Source organism: Triticum urartu, chromosome 1A (genome assembly GCF_056163025.1).
Source record: "Triticum urartu cultivar PI428250 chromosome 1A, HENAU_Tu73, whole genome shotgun sequence".
In the NCBI taxonomy this organism is placed as follows: Eukaryota; Viridiplantae; Streptophyta; class Magnoliopsida; order Poales; family Poaceae; genus Triticum; species Triticum urartu.
Genome location: NC_141873.1, coordinates 392400718 through 392421556, shown reverse-complemented (window position 1 = coordinate 392421556; position 20839 = coordinate 392400718). Strand labels below are relative to the sequence as shown.

The window sequence follows — 20839 nt, the reverse complement described above, 5'->3', positions numbered from 1 at the left end:
CCAAACAACATGTTTTAAATCGAGGCCGTTTCTAATTTTTCATGTTCATCAGAAACCCAAAACTCAGCCACAGGTTCATAATCAATGGCCAGTGTAGAAGCCAGAAAAGGATAATTTCCAAGATATTGTTAGTAGTAACTACACAATCCTTTTTTCGGAAGAACAACTACATAATCAAAGAGCAGGTGATGGATGCACAGTTCAGTTTCTGAACAAAAGACAATTCAGATTGCCCATGGTCATCATTTTGTTATGAGATACTATTACTTACTAGCCAGAGGAAAACCTCAACTTCTGAAGGGACTTGTATTTTCTATATGGGAGAAATAAAGGCTCGAGTCACTCCCCTGTAATTAATGTACAGAGCTGGTTGAGTAAACTCCGCTGTTGGTATATCTTTCAGGGCAACCATGAGATTGACCAGGTTAATGCTGGAGGCTCAAGATTTGTCCTGGGCTAAAATTTCTTCCAAAGTTAAGCTTGAGAGTATGGCCATCCCACGCTTCAGAATTCGTGGAGCGCTGTTGATTGCGAATGTGGTAAAGGGGCCAATACTGAACAGCTAGGGGGACAGATGCCAAACCAGGTACTAATGAACAGATCATTTCAGTTACTTTGTTGGAGAATCCAAAATTTGGTATTGGCGCATTGCAGAGCCTTTCAGCTAAACTAATTTGTCAACATTCTGGAGAGGCTCTGGCATTTCTCAGTAGAGATAATCTTTTGCAAAAAAAGGAAAGAAAAACTGCAGTATAACAGAAGGTTAATTAAGATGCCGAAACAAAACTGAACTAGTACATTTAAAAGAAGAAAAAATAGCATCACATATAATGCTAAATTGCTAATACCCTTGATGCGGCCTGTAGAGAACAAGAGAATTGTACCACAGGCCAATGGATATATCCTTGACACACAGACTGGAATGGGAGACAAATGTTTTTTTTCTTTCATTTGGAGGGTACAATCTTCATTATATACATCACAACGCTGCACTTAAAAATATGATTACATGATCTTCCTATGTCTTATAGATGCATACTCCTAATATAATACAGTAAGTGTAAGACACAACAGACAATTTAACTGTAGAGATCATCTTCTTCAGCTGCCGTGGCAGCTGCCGCGAAAGGATTGGCCGCAGCTGTAGCACCCACCGCCGGCTGGTCAGGGAACCGGAACTCGCTGCCAAAACCGCGGGACTGCTGCAGCGTCTGAGCAAAGGCCTGGTATTTGCGAATATCAGCATCGCTCACACTCCGGCGTGCATACCTCATGCTCTCCTCGAAGTGAGCAGCCTTGATCTCGTTCACCTCATCTTCCTCCATGGCTTCAGGGTTTTCCTTCAGCCGCCTCTCCTTTTCCATGTCCTTCTCAATGTTCTCTCTGATGGCGTATTTGCACGCACGCTGGCAGATTTCCGTGATGTCCGCGCCGCTGAACCCTTGTGTGTATTTGGCGAGCGCATTCAGGTCGACGTCCTTGGCCACAGGAGACTTCCTGAGGCAGGCCCTGAAGATCTGGAGCCTGGATTCGACGTCGGGCAGAGGAATGTAGATAAGCTGATCAAGGCGCCCCGGCCTCAGCAAGGCAGGGTCTATGATGTCTGGCCTGTTGGTGGCGCCGATGATGAACACGGTTTTCTTGGCATTCATTCCGTCCATCTCAGTGAGAAGCTGATTCAGCACCCTATCAGCGGCACCTCCGGCATCGCCTACACTGTTTCCTCTCTGGGTGGCAATCGAGTCGAGCTCATCGAAGAAGAGGACACATGGTGCCGACTGCCTTGCCTTGTCGAAAATCTCACGCACATTGGCCTCGCTCTCACCAAACCACATGGTAAGCAGCTCCGGTCCTTTGATGCTGATGAAGTTAGCCTGGCACTCGTTAGCAATCGCCTTGGCCAACAAGGTCTTGCCGCAGCCCGGAGGGCCGTAGAACAGAACACCTTTGGAGGGAGACATGCCAAACTTCTCAAACTTCTCTGGGTACTCCACCGGATACTGGACGGTCTCCTGCAGCTCCCTTTTGACACCCTCAAGACCACCGACATCTTCCCAAGAGACATTTGGAACTTCAACGACAGTTTCACGAAGGGCGGAAGGGTTGCTTGTCCCTAATGCAATCTTGAAATGGTCGTTCGTGACAGCCATAGAATTCAGTATCTCCGCATCAATGGTGTCATCCTCGAGGTCGATAACATCCATCTTCTCGCGAATGCACTGGAGAGCAGCCTCGGTGCAAAGGGCGGCGAGATCAGCGCCGACATACCCGTGAGTGTCCCTCGAGACATGCTCCAGCTCAACATCTTCAGCCAGCTTCATGTTTTTGGTGTGAATCCGGAGAACCTCAAGCCGCCCAACTTCATCGGGGACTCCAATGTCGATCTCCCGGTCAAACCTGCCAAACCTTCTGAGAGCAGGGTCGATGCTGTTCGGGCGGTTGGTAGCACCCATGACAATAACATGTGAGCGGGACTTGAGCCCATCCATGAGAGTGAGCAGCTGCGAGACAATACGCCTTTCGACCTCTCCATTGGTCTTGTCTCTCTTTGGGGCTATGGAATCGATCTCGTCGATGAAGATGATGGCCGGCGCATTCTTCTCGGCCTCTTCAAACGCCTTCCTGAGGTTGCTCTCGCTCTCTCCGGCCATCTTCGACATGATCTCCGGGCCATTGATCAGGAAGAAGAAGGCCCCTGTTTCATTAGCCACCGCTCTGGCAATGAGGGTCTTGCCGGTCCCAGGTGGCCCATACAGCAAGATGCCCTTTGGAGGCTTCACACCGATGCACTTGAACAGCTGGGGGTGGCGCAGCGGGAGCTCAACCAGCTCTCTGATCTGGGCCATCTGCTTCCTGACTCCGCCGACATCGTCGTAGCCGACGTCGTCGAGCCTCTCCTCATCCTCCCGCCTGACAGGCTCGCCGTCACAGAATATCTCCGTGTCAGAGGCGACGATGCAGTACTCTGCGGGGTCGGTCTCCACAACCTTGAACTCCACGCTCGTCATGCCGCCCCTCACCAGGAACAGGTCTCCTTTCCTGAGGGGACGATAGGCCTCGAGGAAGTAGGGTCTTAGGAAGGCGTCGAACAGGTTTCCGGCGATCCCCTCGACGGTGTCGTCGACGGGGAGTACGTGCACGCGCTTCCCGTACTTGACGTCCGGGCACTGATGGACGGAGACGACGTCGCCGAGCCGGACCCTCAGGTTCTTCCTGACGACCTTGTTCATCCGGACCTTGGTCTTGTCGCACGTGTCGTCTGGGAGTAGAATGCAGATCGTGTCCTTTCGCTTCTTGCCCTTGAGCAGGACGATGTCGCCGTGGAAGAGCTCGAGGCTGTGCATGGTGTCCGGGTGCAGGGCGACGGTGGAGTTCTCGTCGTTGGTCGCCTCGTCGACCACCAGCCGGTTCGGCGACTTTTTCCTCTCCAGGATCGCCGTGGAGTAGTCTTTCTTCCCGCTCGCGTCGCCCTGGCTCGCCATGGGATGGGACGCGCGTTTGTCTCGATTGGATTCAGTTGTTTTCCTTGGGAAAGTGGGTAAACGATCCTTGGATCCTTGATCTCGCTGTGCGATGTGAGGAGGAAGTTGAGGAGATCGGCTGACCCTTTATAGCATCTTTCTCCCTGTTCCTGGAGCAGGGGGTTGGTGTCGGAGTTGTATAGCCCGAGTTGATAGGGAGGAGGAATCCGGCGTCCCGGCGGAGTGGGTCTTCTTTGGCCATGGGAAGTGAACGAGAGTCCACTCCAGTCCAGGTAGGAGACGGTCGATCGAGGAGGACTCGGTGTCAGGCTCAGGACCCTGCTAATCTGAACCTGAAGATAACTGAAGAAATCGACAACGAGACACGGACTGAAGAAACAAGCTCAGGAAAAGTACAACGATTCGATGGATGGCTACGATTGAAGCTCGCCAGATCAACGAACGGCTCACGTTGACGCTCAGCTCTCCTGTTTACCGTCCGACAAATTTAACAGTTAATAACTGAAGCTTGTTCACTGCCCTTCAGTTAACTGCCGTGGGTCATTTCCTGCCGTGGATCGGGCATCATTTTTTTCTTCAAATATTGTAACTAGCTCTAGAACCCTAGCTACTTGGTAGAATTAGCTCGGTCCAAGAGAACTTGTATGTGTGACATGATTCGGGGTATCTAAAACCCAATCACTCCTCTGATTCCCCGGTTCTCTTGATTATCTTGTGTGCTTGCGCTCGAATTGATCTCGGTTCCTATCATTAGGGCTGAGAAAGAGAAGCGGCGGCCTCGATCTGGCTTTCGTACAGATGATGGGTGGATAGCAGGAGGAGGCGAAAAGAGAGGGGAGTGTGTTCTAAGCTTTGCAAATATGCAATATGCAAATCATAACAGCTGCGCATTGGTGCGCATTTCTGACATTTTCCTGTTTGCAAACTCTAGGTTTAGGCAGTTCATAGTATTTTGCGTTTATGATCTGTTATAATATGCATTTGTTTGTTTTATTTTCTACTACTCCCTCCGTTCGGAATTACTTGTCACAAAAATGAATGTATCTAGACGTATTTTAGTTCTAGATACATCCATTTCCGAGACAAGTAATTCCGAACGCAGAGTAGAACTAAGGCTCAAGGTCCTACTTTTAAATTAACAAAGTCATCTACCGCCCAAAATAAAATTACAACGACCAACTTTGAATTAACAAAGTCATCTACCGGGCCAAAAAGCAACAAACAAAACGTACAAGGATGCAATGTGTTGGGCAAAGCCTCAATCAGATAACAAGCAAAAATGTAGAGACTAGAGCACAAGCACGGTTTGAGGTCGATGAAGCCCTCCCCTAGAAAACAAGCAAAAATCACACCCATAATCTATTTTTCTCTCCATTTCCTGCATTGCCACCTGCATCCAAACTTGATGGCGTTTACAGGCCACATCACACCCAAAGATCAAGAGGAATTCAAAACTAAAAACTGGATACAACATGGCGCCCCGGTCCGGTCGCCCTTTCTGGTCTGGTGTAAGAATCAGGATGACAGCAAAACAAGCACACATTGTCAAGATATAGAGAAAGTCATGGATGGGAGATTTGAGCAACACAGTTGGTTAATAGGCCGATCCGATAGCACAACAGATTCCAATGTAGCATATCTAAGTAATTACATTGCACCTGCCAGCCCAGGTACAGGTATGCTCTAGAACTTGTCTATGATGATGCCATCTCTGACAACCTCATACGCATCGCGGCTGCGGGTCTTCTTCATGCCGGCAGTGAAATGGACCTTTGAGCCCTCGGTCTTGATGGAGGTCACCTTGGTCCATACAAGCACCTTGGTCTTCATGCCCTCGATGTCAGAAAGCTTTCCCTTCTCGAGGTAGCCGGTCACACAGGTGAAGAACCGCACCACCGATGAGTCCTTGTACCCGACGTCACAAGCTGACGGGATGTACACTGTCAGCTTCTTTGTCTCTTCATTGAACTCATAATTAGTTGTGTCCCGTGGGAAGAGGCCTGCTGGCATGTCATATTCTTTGAGAAGATCTGGTAATGCTTTCTGCAGCTTCCCTGCGACCAAGACACGTTGTACTCAGGTCAGCAAACGTGTTTTTGAAGAAAAAGACCAGTAAACATTGGAAATTTCAGCCTTCTCAACATGCCAAAGCTTTTGCCTATTTTGCTTGCTTCAGAAGCAATTTTTGTTGCAAGACAATCAGACAGAGAGAAAGGAACAAAACAAGTGGCTATGTCTATAAAAAGATGGGGAGACATAGTAAGATCATGAACATGACCCTCAAGGTAATCTCTCATGTAACGCCTTGCTCGCAATGCAGATGGACCCTTACTAGCATTACTTTACATAGATGTGACTCATGGTTACCAAAACTGACATTTTGGCCAATCAAAAGATGTCACCTGAAATTGATGATCATTAAAGCAAACAAAATAATACAACAACTAGGGTTGCCGATAAGAGCATAAACTCATCAGAGTTTCGGGATGATTCTGGCATGCCTTTGGTATTCAAGAATACATCATCATGATACTGCTTTGTTTCTAGTTAATACAATTAAACCCACATTTTTGGTTATCACATAAAGGGAACCAGAATTAACTGGGTACTAGACCACATGGCATATGAAATATGAGTGGATATTTTCCTGCAAGGCATTCACTCGTCAAAACCTTGTACTGCTCCAAAAACTAACAAATGCCGCCCCTTCCAGATTTACTCCAATAAAATGAACAATCTGCTATTATTTTTTATCCCTAAAAAGGTGGTGCATAACTGGTAAGTGATATATTTTCAATTATCTGAGTATGTCTTGGTTTCCTCTTGCTCCCTCGTTTCAAAATAGACGTCCGTTTAGCCTCTCCAAGTTTTGTCAAAATAACTGTCCTACACTTCCAAAGTTCCAATGCAATTTTAGTCAATGTCTTCCTACTTGCCCTTAAAAAGTGTCATAAAAAAGAGTGTGCTTGCAAGGCCTTGCTTTGTGGAGGAAAAGGAGAACTTAATGACTTTGTGAGGAAAAAGAGATGGGCCATATAGACACGTCACCAACACTAAATTTGTGTGCCCAGCTCTAAAAAATACATCTTTTTATTATTCTGAAATGGAGGGAGCACATGTTAGCGCCTTAAAATTATAGATGGCCATTGCTCAATATCACTAACACACAGCTATCAGAAATATCAAAAATGTAAATAAACCACAACCAGACATAAATCACAATTTTAAGAAGTCCCATTTAGATGTGAAGTGGAAGGGGAGCCTTGGCGCAGCGGTAAAGCTGTTGCATTGTGACCAAGAGGTCACGGGTTCGAGTCCTGGAAACAGCCTCTTGCAGAAATGTGGGGAAAGGTTGCGTACAATAGACCCAAAGTGGTCAGACCCTTCCCCGGACCCTGCACCAGCGGGAGCTACATGCACCAGGCCTATGTTGCAGGGATACGGCTGGGAGGTGCCGTACCGGTGCAAAAAACGTGGCCAGAACGGGGATACGCATGGATACGCAGGGGATACACGTATCCCGAAGTATCCACTTTTTCTGAATTAAAAAAAAAGGAAAAAAATTGCAAAACGGCTGGGATACGAAGGGATACCTCAGGGATACGTAGGGATGTAAAGATTTGAACCACAGCCCATCAGGAGGCTGACGTGGGCTGCCTCATATGGACATATGATCGCTAAAACAAACCCTCACGCACGACTCATTCGTATCGCCGCCGTCACCTGGCAGTTGCCACATCGCATCTGCGATCTGTCCGCGCCGCCGGCAGCAAGCAGCGTCTCGCGGATCTCTCCCGCCAGACGCCGGCAGTGAGACGCAGCGCCGGGCTGATCTCTCTTTTGGGCCGCCGGCAGTGCCGCAGCATTAGGGAATGGCGTCTATGTCGATCTGTCCATGCTCTATTTGTCGTTCTGGGAGTAACGCCGCTGAGGAGAACCAGCATACCAATCCTAAATATCCCCTGTGGGTTCATGTTACAAGATACAACACTGCTGGTGGTGACTCTGGTCGTGGAGGAATTTCAAGATTTAAATGCCACTTTTGTGATGAGGTTTTCCTAGGGAGTTATTCAAGAGTGAGAGCACATCTTTTGAAGATTTCAGGTTCTGGTGTGAAGATATGTAACAAGATTGCTCATCCTGTCCTCGAGCAACTTCACGAGGAAGATCGTGAAGCCGCAGCCAATATTTGAGCAAGAGATGGTAGGAGATGAATCATCTGAAGCTTGACGCCTTGGCCTTCAAGTTAGCACATTTACTTCATATTTCTATTCCATGTTTTATTTAATTATTCAGTACTAAACTACTGTTGTGTGCTGCTGCTTGAACCACTGAATTATTTGCGCATTTGTACATATACTCGCCGTATCCCCGTAAGTCTATTTTCAGAAAATGCCGTTTTCCCGTATCGCCGTACCCGTATCCCCGTATTCGTATCCCCGTACCATGTAACATAGCACCAGGCTGCCCCATTTAGTTATGAAGTGTAAACAAGCATTGCTATTTTCTATCAATACTAGATATCGATGTGCATCAGCTAATGAGCTTCATCAAAATTTATATACTAAGAAGTATATTGTGCCATACTTATAATAGTAAACTTTTAAATACTGCTGGAGTGTTGTACCAGCAGTATACCATATAGGTAATATCGTATGGATATTTGGTATTTGCTACAACATAGTTTGCCATTAGAAAATACAGAGTAGACATGGCATACCTTTGATCTTGTTCACCATCCATTTAGCTCCCCCGCCAATACTGGAAGAGACCGACTGGATTCAAAATGTACATAATGTTATGTTAGAAGCTGGAAATGCATATAGAGCTTTGGCTTTCCTATAAGCAGGGTCTGGAAATACAACGTAAATCATCAAAACAGTGGGAGATGCTTCACATAGTACATTCATATTGATACTGAAAACACATTTAAGTAAGATAAATTACTGTAAAATAAAAATCTTCCAATGCTACAAAGCTAACAGCAGAACATAACAGAGATAACTAGTATTATCACTCATGTGCATCGCTGCGGACATGTGTATTTGGTAGGACGCACTGCACCAAAATAGCCTGACACACTTTCAGAGGTGATGTTCGTACAGGTATATAAACTCATTTCTAACGATTCATTAGCTTAGATTCCAATAAAAAAATAGTAGCATTGTTTTGCGTGTCTTTCATGCATTATTCCTCAAGTCAAAAGTCGTAACAATCATGTCAGAGTTTCAGGAATCTGAATGTGAGGTTGCCTAACCCAGTAGCATGAGCTGGAAACAATAATTATTTATTGGTTCTTTAGTTATACTTATGCTATAGGAAAGTGGTTAAGAATTTCCTCTGTTGTGTCAATCAGATTTGTAACTCTATGAAGGAAACCATGGACATTCTTCTTATCATAAATACTACAAGTTTAAATACACATGTAGCAAAGAAACATCGAGCTAAACATCTTTAGTATGACCCACAAGATAAAGTGGAGAGAGACGATGTGCACATTCAAGATTTGCACATACTATCCTGTCTACATTAGTACTGGAAACATTTAAATAGCATGAGATAGATCGAATAGGCGAATGCATATTCACGCACTATTACAGCCTAACATAAATGATAAATCGATTACCCATGCGAGGTTACAGGTAGACTCTGCTTACTACAAGGCTCATGCTAAATCACATCTTTCCCTGTAAACCCAATCTAGTTGAGTCAATTACCAAGGAACTTCAACACTGGTTGGAGAATTATGACACAATAAATACATTACTTAGATCTAGAAGCAATCTCCCAGCTGAAAACCCTGGAAAGACAAAGATGGAATCATATCTCCGCGGCGCAAGGAAACGGATTAATCTAATACGATGCACAAATCGAAATTATCCATCCTCCTGGACATCTCGGATCTCGTGGCAAACCCAGGCGAATAATCCTCGATTTAGTCTAGCTTATCCTCGATTTAGCGACTAGGCGTCGGCGCAGACGGCGGAGACCTTCCTAGTGTAAGCGCAATGCAGACCAGGGATTGGAGGGCGTACGTTGAGGTCGTCGCCGATGGAGTCGATCTCCTTGCTGGCCCTCTTGCTGAACCAGTAGCTCCCCACCTTGTTCAGCACCTGGTCCATCTCCCCCTCCTCCCCTCTTCCCCGCCCCGAACCCCCAGTCCGCCTCGAATCGGCCGGATTCGGTCTGGATCGCCGGAATCGGAGGAAGGCGATGGAGTTGAGAGCGCTGCCGCGACCTACCGGACTTTATCTAAGCTTTACAGTGACGACGAGGCTAGTCGTGCGGCGGTGTCGCGGAGATATCGCGGCTGTGCACGCGGTGTATGGACTTGGGCGTATGCAAGCCGGTCAATGATGCGTTGAGATTCGTGACCGTAGGGGTGGTCTGTGGGCCTGGTCTTTCTGGTAACGACATTATCTGTTTTTAACACTATAGAAGTTGACGGCGTCAGGTTAGCATATGATTGTGGGTGGCACGTCACGGGATGGAGGAGGAGGAGGCCACGAAACTGACGTGGTATCCTCCGAGGCTCCAACCTACCACGCCGGTTCTATCTATGTTTCATCATGCAACTCCAACACAAGGACCAAATACATGAACACGCACCCATCAGGCTGCAGGTGGGACTATAGATGGAAGTCCCACCACAATCCACCTAGTCCTAATACAGTTTGGTGTTGAAAAAGTGAGCATCCCACCGAAATAAACATAGCTTAAGTGGGAATAAATGGGATTCTCACTTAACAAATCAGAGCAGTTTACTGAACAGTAGTACGCCAGTACAGAGCAATATGGTCACATCTGAAAACACATTCAAAGCAGCATGCATCCACCACCTCCGGTGCAACCCAGCACTGCCTCTCCGGGCCGCCGTCGTCGTCGACGAAATAACCATTGATGGGTTGGAGCTCGCCATCGTCGAAGCCTGCCATGGCACAGTAAGGTTGATATCTGATTTTAGAACTGAAACAGGGGAGCTGGGCTCCTTCACTTGAAGAAAATTGTAACAACGACCTCCCGCGCACGCATCGACATCGGTGGTGTTCCTGGCGACGCGTCTGAACGCGTCAATGATGTCGGGCGCGTCCTCGGCCGCCACCCTCCTTGGCGACGTGAGTTCCTCGCGGCGGCCCTCAAAGCTCACCTGGGGGCTCACCTAATGCCTTTGCCGGATGGCATCGCTGACGACGGCCCCGGCGTCTTGGAGCTAGCAGAAGAAGACAGCGCCCTCGGCGTGCACGGCGTCCATTACGAGCTTCACGACGCCCAGATCCCTGGCATGTTCCTGAACAGCGATGGCTCCTCGTCCTGCAGCGCCGACGCAACGCGAGTGGCCTCGGTGATGAGGAGGCCGCCGGCGGTGGCGCGGTGGGAGGAGGAAGAAGCAGGGGTGCGATGGCGGACTGGCGACGGCCGGACCAAGCTGCGGCACCGTCCTCTTCCCTGCTCCTTGGGGCACGACCCACCAGGGTCGATCTCTAATTAACAGGACAAAGGTGGGCTCCCAACGGGATAGGTGGGTTAGCCCGATTATTATTATTTTCTTTCCAATGGGCACCCACTAAAGTAAATTAAGTGGGATGGGCTAATTAGTCCCACTTAATCCCACCTCCACTTGCAGCCTGACGCACCCACGACCCACCAATGCCTTAGATGAGTAGACATTCCTGGTCAATTTTCCTCCTGAGATAAATGTTGAACAGGTGACTGGGTACCCCTGTTTTGGTTTAATAAAATAGAATACCATTGTCAAGGTGGATGTTTGGCTTGGAAATGTGACTGCTGAGGATGATCTTCAGGAAGTGTGGCTTAAACTCACGAAACTAAATCCAAAGTGGTGTGAGTGGTCCCTATTGGATCAAATCACCTCCACCTTTGGTGTGTTGTTAGATGTGGATTGGCAATACAACTTCCAAAGCTTCTATGAGATAGTTAGAGTCAAGATTTCCTGTAAGGATTACTCCAAAATCCCAAGAGAAAGAGTGTTTGGTATCCATGGACAACTATATAGAATTCAGGTAGAAGTAGAGACACCAGTTGCTGAGGGAAGTGTTGAGACATAAAAAGACTCCAATTGCTACTAACCAAGTGGCCAAGGACCCTGGGACAACAAATGACCCTTCTTCTGGAGCAAATGTTCTTCACAAGACTCAAAAATGCTAATGCTAAAAAAGAAAACAGCAATGGTTCTGGGGTGGAAACCACACCAAAACCCCCACAAAACACCATTGCCAAGATGAGTTAGTACCTCCAACTCCCACAGCCTTGCTCAAGAACCAGGCCCCAGAGAACCTGCAGAACACCAAACCAAAACCCCTAGACTTTCTCCTAGGGGAATTTGGAAATATGCAAAATGGGTTTGACCTGCTTAGGAAGATGGAAGGTTGGGCTGATGAGGAATTTGGCTCTGGGGAAGAATGGAATGGAACAAGTGAAGAGCACCAGGAAACCACTCCGCAAATGTCAAAGATGGAGCAGAGGGAGAGATCTAGCCTCCTTATGAAGCTGAGTTCCTAGACCTCTCTGCAAATATTATTGGCAAAAGAGAGAGATGGGGACCAGTGCAAGCCTCTAGAATGAGCTTTAGGCATGCTGGAGACAACATAACCATCCTTCGGAAGGCTCAGTAGTTTAAGGAAGTACAAAACATGGAGGTCTTCAAAGAACAAAGTAAGATCACTAGCCATGCCCCCTACTTCTCTAATTTCAATAATCATTCCTTCATCTCTGTAGCTTCTAAGATTGGTGTAGATATAGATGTCAATACAAATGGAGATGATAGTCATAAGAACTATATTGTTCCAACTTCTTTGATTTCTGACAAGACTGTTGGTCTTGATTCAGAGTTCATAACCCCTTTTAGAACTGATAAACACCACGAGATGTCCACACCATAGGATACTCATTCAAGTATCACCTTGATACGTCTCCAACATATCTATAATTTTTGATTGTTCCATGCTATTATATTATCTCTTTTGGATGTTTTATATGCATTATTATGATATTTTATATTATTTTTGGGACTAACTTATTAACCTAGAGCCCAGTGCAAGTTTCTGTTTTTTCCTTATTTTTGAGTTTCGCAGAAAAGGAATACCACACGGAGTCCAAAACGGAATAAAACTTCATGATGGTTTTTCTTGGACCAGAAGACACCCAGAGGACTTGGAGTCCAAGCCAGGAGAGCCATGAGGCGGCAGCAAGGGTGGAGGGCGCGCCCTAGGTGGGGGGGGGGGCGTCCCCTACCTTCTGGCCCCCTCGGGGATCCCCTAACCTACCTCTTCATCCTATATATTCACATATATTCCAAAACCCTCAGAGGAGTCTAATACGTCTCCGTCGTATCTATAATTTTTGATTGTTCCATGCCAATGTTCTACAACTTTCATACACTTTTGGCAACTTTTTATACTATTTTTGGGACTAACATATTGATCCAGTGCCCAGTGCCAGTTCCTGTTTGTTGCATGTTTTTTGTTTCGTAGAATATCCATATCAAACAGAGTCCAAACGGGATAAAAACTGATGGAGATTTTTTTTGGAATATATATGATTTTTGGGAAGAAAAATCCACGCGAGACGATGCCCGAGGGGGCCACGAGGCAGGGGGCGCGTCCTAGGGGGGTAGGCGCGCCCCTGACCCTCGTGGCCACCCCGTAAGGCGGTTGATGCCCTTATTTAGCCGCAAGAAAGCTAATATCCGGATAGAGATCGTGTTAAAATTTTATCCCAATCGGAGTTACGGATCTCCGGGAATATATAAAACGGTGAAGGGGTAGAATATGAGAATGCAGAAACAGAGAGAGACATATCCAATCTCGGAGGGGCTCTCGCCCCTCCCATGCCATGGAGGCCATGGACCATAGGGGAAACCCTTCTCCCATCTAGGGAGGAGGTCAAGGAAGAAGAATAAGAAGAAGGGGGCTCTCTCCCCCTCGCTTCCGGTGGCGCCGGAGTGGCACCGGGGCCCACCATCATCACCGCAATCTTCACCAACAACTTCACCGCCATCATCACCAACTCTTCCCCCCTCTATGCAGTGGTGTAACCTCTCTCTTACCCGCTGTAATCTCTACTTAAACATGGCGCTCAACGCTATATATTTTTTCCCAATGATGTATGGCTATCCTATGATGTTTGAGTAGATCCGTTTTGTCCTATGGGCTATTTGATGATCAAGATTGGTTTGAGTTGCATGTTTTATTATTGGTGCTGTCCTATGGTGCTCTCCGTGTCGCGCAAGCGTGAGGGATCCCCGTTGTAGGGTGTTGCAATACGTCCATGATTCTCTTATAGTGGGTTGCGTGAGTGACTGAAACACAAACCCGAGTAAGGGAGTTGTTGCGTATGGGATAAAGAGGACTTGATACTTTAATGCTATGGTTGGGTTTTACCTTAATGATCTTTAGTAGTTGCGGATGCTTGCTAGAGTTCCAATCATAAGTGCATATGATCCAAGTAGAGAAAGTATGTTAGCTTATGCCTCTCCCTCATAAAAAATTGCAATAATGATTACCGGTCTAGTTATCGATTGCCTAGGGACAAATAACTTTCTCGTAACAAAAATCTCTTTACTGAGACTAACTTAGTTGTGTCTTTATCTAAACAGCCCCTACTTTTTATTTATGCTCTCTTTATATTCTTGCAAACCTATCCAAAAACACCTACAAAGTACTTCTAGTTTCATACTTGTTCTAGGTAAAGCGAACGTCAAGCGTGCGTAGAGTTGTATCGGTGGTCGATAGAACTTGAGGGAATATTTGTTCTGCCTTTAGCTCCTCATTGGGTTCGACACTCTTACTTATCGAAAGAGGCTACAATTGATCCCTTATACTTGTGGGTTATCAGAGTCCACGAAAATACTTTTACGCTGCCGCACCCTTTTGTTCCCGTGAGATCCCATCTTGGGGCCTTTTCAGGCATCCTACTGGAGGGGGATTCGATCATCACTGGCACGCGTCAGTGCTATACAAACGGTTTTTAACCCCTTTCCGCGACAGCATTTGGGACCGTCGCCAAGTGAGTGTGTGCGATAAGGTGTCCTTGCCACATGACTCAGAAACCGTCGGGGGTATGGAGCAGTGACCAGAAGCCTTCCAAAATGTAATCGTGTGCCATGCAGCACACACTAAATTTTTTCGCACGTGTGGTATTGGTGATTAAGCATTTCTAATGACGCAGTGAAACCATGCGGTCTGTCGTAATGAACCTTTTGGGAAACAGTATGTAAGGCACACGAGCCAACATATGAACTGTGCACGATTTGTGCCCCATCGCACACGAGTTTTCTGCGTAACCCGTTTGCCATGCTAAACTCCATCACACACGTTTGCCAACAATTACCGTCTGCGATAATGTTTTATGACAAACAGTTCAGGAGCCCCTTCGCACACATACAACTACTGCAGACCGTTTGTGATTTGTTGAGTATCACCGACGTTGCCGCAAGAGTGACGTGTGCTTTTCGTTTGGGATCCCACATGTTTCCTGACAAATTACGACTGGGATTGTATTTTGCATTCGGCACGGTTTAATCCTAGTTCCCGTGTGCGATAACGCGATATCACAAAGGGTTCCGGAGACCCTACGCACATGTAATAGCGCAGCAAATCGTTTGTGATCTGCTGTGTATCACCGACGGTTCCGCTACGATTGACGTATGCTTTCCGATGTGGATCGCACACACTCATTTAGTTGAACCGTGTGCGGAGCAATTGCCAGGTTAAAACAAAAATATCCCATTTTGAATCAGCACGCAAAAAGCAAATTCGCCACAATATTCAATTGAACAAATAAACAAAAATATCCCATTTTGAATCGGCATGCAAAAAGCAAATTCGCCACAATATTGAATTGAACAAATAGTGTCCACATGAAGAACATTCATCAGATTTTGCAACAATTGCAATTGAATATATGGTAGCTAAATTCCAATGATTTGTTCACACATATATGCATTACATAATTAATCATAGTGTACGAAATACGAAGACCTCATCAGATGGAAAACAATGGATCCATGCGTTATATTTTTAGCAGCTAACTCTTACTCAATGTTTCAGGAGAAGGCATGCTGAAATCTTCATTATCACCAGTGGGATTGATGTAGTGATCCAGGAAGAAGTCGCTGATAAATCTCCAAACCATCAACAATTCACCAGCCGGGAGCGGTTCAGGGGTCCTCGGTTTTAAGATGAGCTGTAGTATTTTTAAGATCAGAATGTGCCATATGAGTGGAGTAGAAGATATTAATTAAGATAGACTTACTGGTACTAATTCGCGAGGATCGTCACAACTATCAGCAGATTTGCAAATGGAGATCATGTGTCTGCAAACATAGTATCCACAAAGGTTGGTCCCTGCTTCTTGCTGAGGACATTGAAATTTTTTGTACAAAATTAGTCATGTATTTGTCCTGTTAGGAACAACCTAACCGGTGTTAGATGTATTATTTTTTCTTTAGACAAAATAGAAAGAGGTTTATTTAGAAGCTTAAACATTTGACTGGCGTAAGGAAAGGTATTTGCAGACTGTTGGATAAATTTTCCGAAAATAACGGATTTCGGTGTGTTACCGTAGAAACGATCTCGTGCTGCAGAGGTAGTTTGTAGCACCCAAGATGCGATTCTATCCCAATCACATGATGAACTCATGATTGGGGCACTATCGCATTTCGAGCGCCTAGCAAGGTGGATACCATTACAACATACCATGTACTGAATAGATGAGAATACAAGATAAAGGCTTACACTCGCCACAAGCTACATCATGAATACATCAGTTCATCAATACACATCAATCATCATACATAAAAGCAGGATCCGGCTACGGATGAACACAAACGAAAAAGAAGAATGACATCCACCCTGCTAATCCCAGGCTCCCTGACCCGGAACCTATCCCTTGATCAAATAAGAAGAACTCCAAAAGCAATCAAGCATCGCTCTCACATCAGAGCTTCGCACTACCTGTGCCTACAACTGTTGTTGTAGTAATCTGTGAGCCACGAGGACTCAGCAATCCCATTACCATGGGTATCAAGACTAGCAAAGCTTAATGGGTACGAAAAGGATAAGTGATGAGGTTGCAGCAAGCGACTAAGCAATGTATGGTGGCTAACTTATAAATACAAGAGTAAGATGAGAAAGTACGCAAACGGTCGCAAACTAGTAATGATCAATAAGTGATCCTGAACTACTTATGTTCAAACATAACCCAACCGTGTTCTCCTCTCGAACTTCCCCGAAAAGAGTCAGTCATGGTTACGCACGCGGTTGGCGTTTTTTAATCGAGTTTACTTCAAGTCCTCTACAACCGGATATTAACAAATTCCCATCTGCCACATAGCCGCGGGCACGTCTCTCGAAAGTTTAAACCCTGCAGGGGTGTCCCAACTTAGCCCATGACAAGCTCGCGATCCGCGGAGACAATCCTCCATCTCGGGACCCTCCGATCAGACTCGGAATCCCGGTGCACAAGACATTTTGATAATGGTAAAACAAGTCCAGCAAGACCTCCCGATGCACCAACCTAGCCTGATAGGAGTTGCGCGATCTTGTTATCAGGGTACACCGGATGGGACAAGCTACGAGTAATACCGGCCCTCGAGTTTCCCCGAGGTGGCCCTGCGGGCTGCCCGTTTGGGACCAACACCATCAGCACTGGCCCCCCTGCTATGTAGGAAAAAAACTCGTGTTCATGACGCCCTATGCAAATTAATTATTTAGTGCAAGTATTATTATGGCAAATGTTAAAACCAATGTTGGGCCTTGCTGGAAGAGTTTTATTCAAAGAGAACTGTCAACAGGGCCCCATACCCCTCACCGTGTTAGGGACGCAAAATCAAGGAACATAACACTGGTATGACAAAAACTAGGGCGGCAAGAGTGGAACAAAACACCAGGCATAAGGCTGAGCCTTCCACCCTTTACCAAGTATATAGATGCATTAATTAAATAAGAGATATTGTGATATCCCATGTTAACCATGTCCCAACATGGAACAACCTGCAACTGCACCTCCAACTAACAACGCTATAAGAGGGGCTGAGCAAAGCGGTAACATAGCCAAACAACGGTTTGCTAGGAAGGGTAAAAAGGTTAAAGGCTGTCATGGAAATTGGAGGCTCGATAAACAAGTGGTAGGTAGCGCGACATAGCGATATCATCAAGACCACTAGCATAGCAAAGATAGTAGTGAGATCCAAGGTGACGGTCATCTTGCCTGAAACCCCGCTAGGAAGAAGATTGACTCCATGAAGAAGACGAACGGGCGTAGTCGAACGAATCCTCACAATCGCAATGACAACCGGAACTATCGAGAAGAAGCACAACCGAAAATAAGCAAACAACATGGTAAACAACCACCACATAAACATGGCATGATGCACAATCAAGTATGATGCATGTCTGGCTTAATGATTCATGGCATGGCAAAGTGCAACAAACAACACTACAAATTAAGTGGGGCTCAATATGCAACGAGTTGCATATTGACAAAACACCACATTCAATTATTTAATTTGCTCTCATTTAAGCTACTCAACAATATTAAATGTTGTTAATCATGGCAAGAGATGAAGCATAATAAAACTACCTATCTAGGCAAGTTTAAATGAGGCCGGAAACATCAAACAGCAATTCCAGAAAAAAAACATATGAAATGTAGCAATTTGGTACTGTTCTACCCTAAACCATATTATAGAGTAGTTAAACATGCAAAGTAATGCCACCATGTTAATCTATGCATTTTTTCTACCCCATTTACATATAAAGATTATTAAATTCGGAGCTACGGTTATTTAGTTATGAAATAAACCATTTTAGCATGTTATTTGAGCAAATTTAATCAAGTAAAATTTTAAACATTTTAAACATAGATGAAAGTGGCATATTGTGAGAGTACATGAAATTCTAAGAATTATACATATTAAAATCATTTTAATCCGATGCATGGTTTGTGAGATATTAAATGCATGAACAATAGGGGGTTTTCTGTAAAACTGTTATTCCCTGGAGATATAGTAAATTTGCAGAGACTAAAAAAACAGGACATGGGCCGAGACTCGCTACGGGCCAAAATAGTGGCAGGCTGCACACGGGGGGCGCTAGAGTGCTCACCACTGGGCCACGGCCCGCTGGTGCAGAGGCTGGGCCGGGGCGGACTGAAGGATTTGGGCCACAACGTGCTTGCGTGGCCCACAGGGAGAAGAGGCCGGCTCGGGGCGATGCAGCTAGATCGAACGGGCAGGTAGGGGAGGCGCGGTCAACACAGTAGAAGCAAAGGCCTTGCCGCGGCTGCGATGCAGAGGACGCAGGGGAGCGGGACTTGGCGCTGGCGGCTTCACACGATGCAGAGGAGGCACATGGCTTGATGCCTAGGAAAACAACGGCTGCCAGCAAGGAACGATAGCTGGTCTCGGAGCAATGGAGCGGTGGCCATAGCGTTGGTCTCCTGCGGACGAGGGAAGAGGGACTGAGCAGTAGAGACTTGAGAGGGCGAAGGAAGAGAGAGACCAGGGAAGCGGAGAGCAAGGGCGACGGGCCTGTGTGCTGCTTGTCAGCGAGGTCATGGCACTGGGGCTGCGAGGAGCTCGGGCACGGGTGTCGTGGAAGGAGCTCCGGTGCGGCGGTGCAGTCCAATGGCGATGGGGACGGCAGGAGGCGGCCGGACGGAGCGGACTGGCCTGGCCTGGCGGGCTGCTCGTCGAAGAGGTTCAGGTGAGGTCACCGGCCAGTGGAGGTGTGCGAGGTCGGGCGAGGCCCTCGGGCGGAGGCGGGGCTCCTCCTTTAGGCAAACTGAGAGGAAGGGGAGTCGGGTAAGAGAGAGATCAAGAGGAAGGAGACGGAGGAGAGGTGCGGCGACCTGCTGGCTTCTAGCGACGAGTGGCGCGGGGACAAGGTGAGGAGGCGCTCGGGCGCCTGCGCGCTGGATCGAGAGTGTCGTTGCAAATCGGCAACTCGCTCGCGCTAACAGAGATGGAAGACCAAGAACGGTACACGCACACACGCTCAGGTTTTTCTTTTTGCGCTGTGCCCAAACTGGCTCCCAGCTTTTCTGTTTTCTCTTCATCTTATTCAGGGCTTACAATGCGGATCGCCGGCTGACCCGGCTCCATCGCCACGCCGCGCTACGATCGCGCCATCCCACGATCTCCACGGCATGGCCTAACAAACCCAGCGCTAAACCCTTGGTCGCAGAGTGAACGCATCACGCCTCTGACCCAAAGCAAATCTCAATGAATAAGCAAACTTGATGGGCCTACTAACTAATGTAGCCCACTTAACAGAAAAACAAATAAACTAGCGACGTGATTAACACAACAGAGAGCTCGAGGTGCTCATCTCCTTGGTGCTGGACACGCACGGGAGCGGGGAACTCGGGGAAGAAGCTGGCTGCGGGCGCTGCTGGAGAGGTGGAGGCCGAGAGGATCGGGTGATGGTTGGGTTGATCAGGAAGGAGGAGGCTTCGACTTTGCAGTGGTTGGGTGTAACGCCCTCGATGCGGCTATATCTCCCACGTGTCGAAGCACGACTTAGAGGCATAACCGCATTGAAAGCAATGTCGCAAGTGAGGTAATCTCCACACAACCCATGTAATACATAAGGGAAAGAGATACATAGTTGGCTTACAATCGCCACTTCACACAAATACATGAATAAAGCATTACATCATCCAAATGCACTCAAGGTCCGACTACGGAACCAAAATAAAAGAAGAACCCCAAATGCGACAAAGGTCCCCGATCGACCCCAACTGGGCTCCACTACTGATCAACTAGAACGAAACAACACAAAGGACAAGATCTTCATCGAGCTCCTCCTGAGCTTGGTTGTGTCATCTGCACGGACTCATCGACACCTGCAAGCTGGTTTTGGAAGTATCTGTGAGCCACGGGGACTCAGCAATCTCGCACCCTCGCGATCAAGACTATTTAAGCTTATGGGTAAGGTAAAAGGTATGAGGTGGAGCTACAGCAAGCGACTAGCATATATGGTGGCTAACATACGCAAATGAGAGCGAGAAGAGAAGGCAAAGCACGATCGAGAAACTATGATCAAGAAGTGATCCTAGAACAACCTACGTCAAGCATAACTCCAACACCGTGTTCACTTCCCGGACTCCGCCGGAAAGAGACCATCACGGTTACACATGCGGTTGATGCATTTTAATTAAGGTCAACTTCAGATTTTCTACAACCGGATGTTAACAAATTCCCATCTGCCCATAACCACGGGCACGGCTTTCAAAAGTTCAAATCCCTGCAGGGGTGTCCCAACTTAGCCCATGACAAGCTCTCACGGTCAACGAAGGAATAGACCTCCTAGCAGGAAGACCCGATCAGACTCGGA

The 20839-nt window shown here is 46.8% G+C and overlaps 1 protein-coding gene and 1 pseudogene across 1 annotated transcript; both read right to left on the bottom strand.

Annotated features, from left to right (window-relative positions):
* Nucleotides 1–246: 246 nt before the first annotated feature.
* On the bottom strand, nucleotides 247–4820 carry LOC125514005 (cell division control protein 48 homolog E pseudogene; annotated as a pseudogene).
* A 183-nt stretch (nucleotides 4821–5003) lies between these two features.
* LOC125514019 (uncharacterized protein At5g01610) lies at nucleotides 5004–9732 on the bottom strand. Its single transcript, XM_048679269.2, has 3 exons — nucleotides 9518–9732; nucleotides 8203–8257; nucleotides 5004–5536 (listed from the first exon to the last, which is right to left on the bottom strand). The coding sequence occupies exons 1-3, from the start codon at nucleotides 9602–9604 to the stop codon at nucleotides 5166–5168; spliced, it is 513 nt and encodes a 170-aa protein (XP_048535226.1). The 5' UTR covers nucleotides 9605–9732; the 3' UTR covers nucleotides 5004–5165.
* Between the last annotated feature and the right edge of the window lie 11107 nt (nucleotides 9733–20839).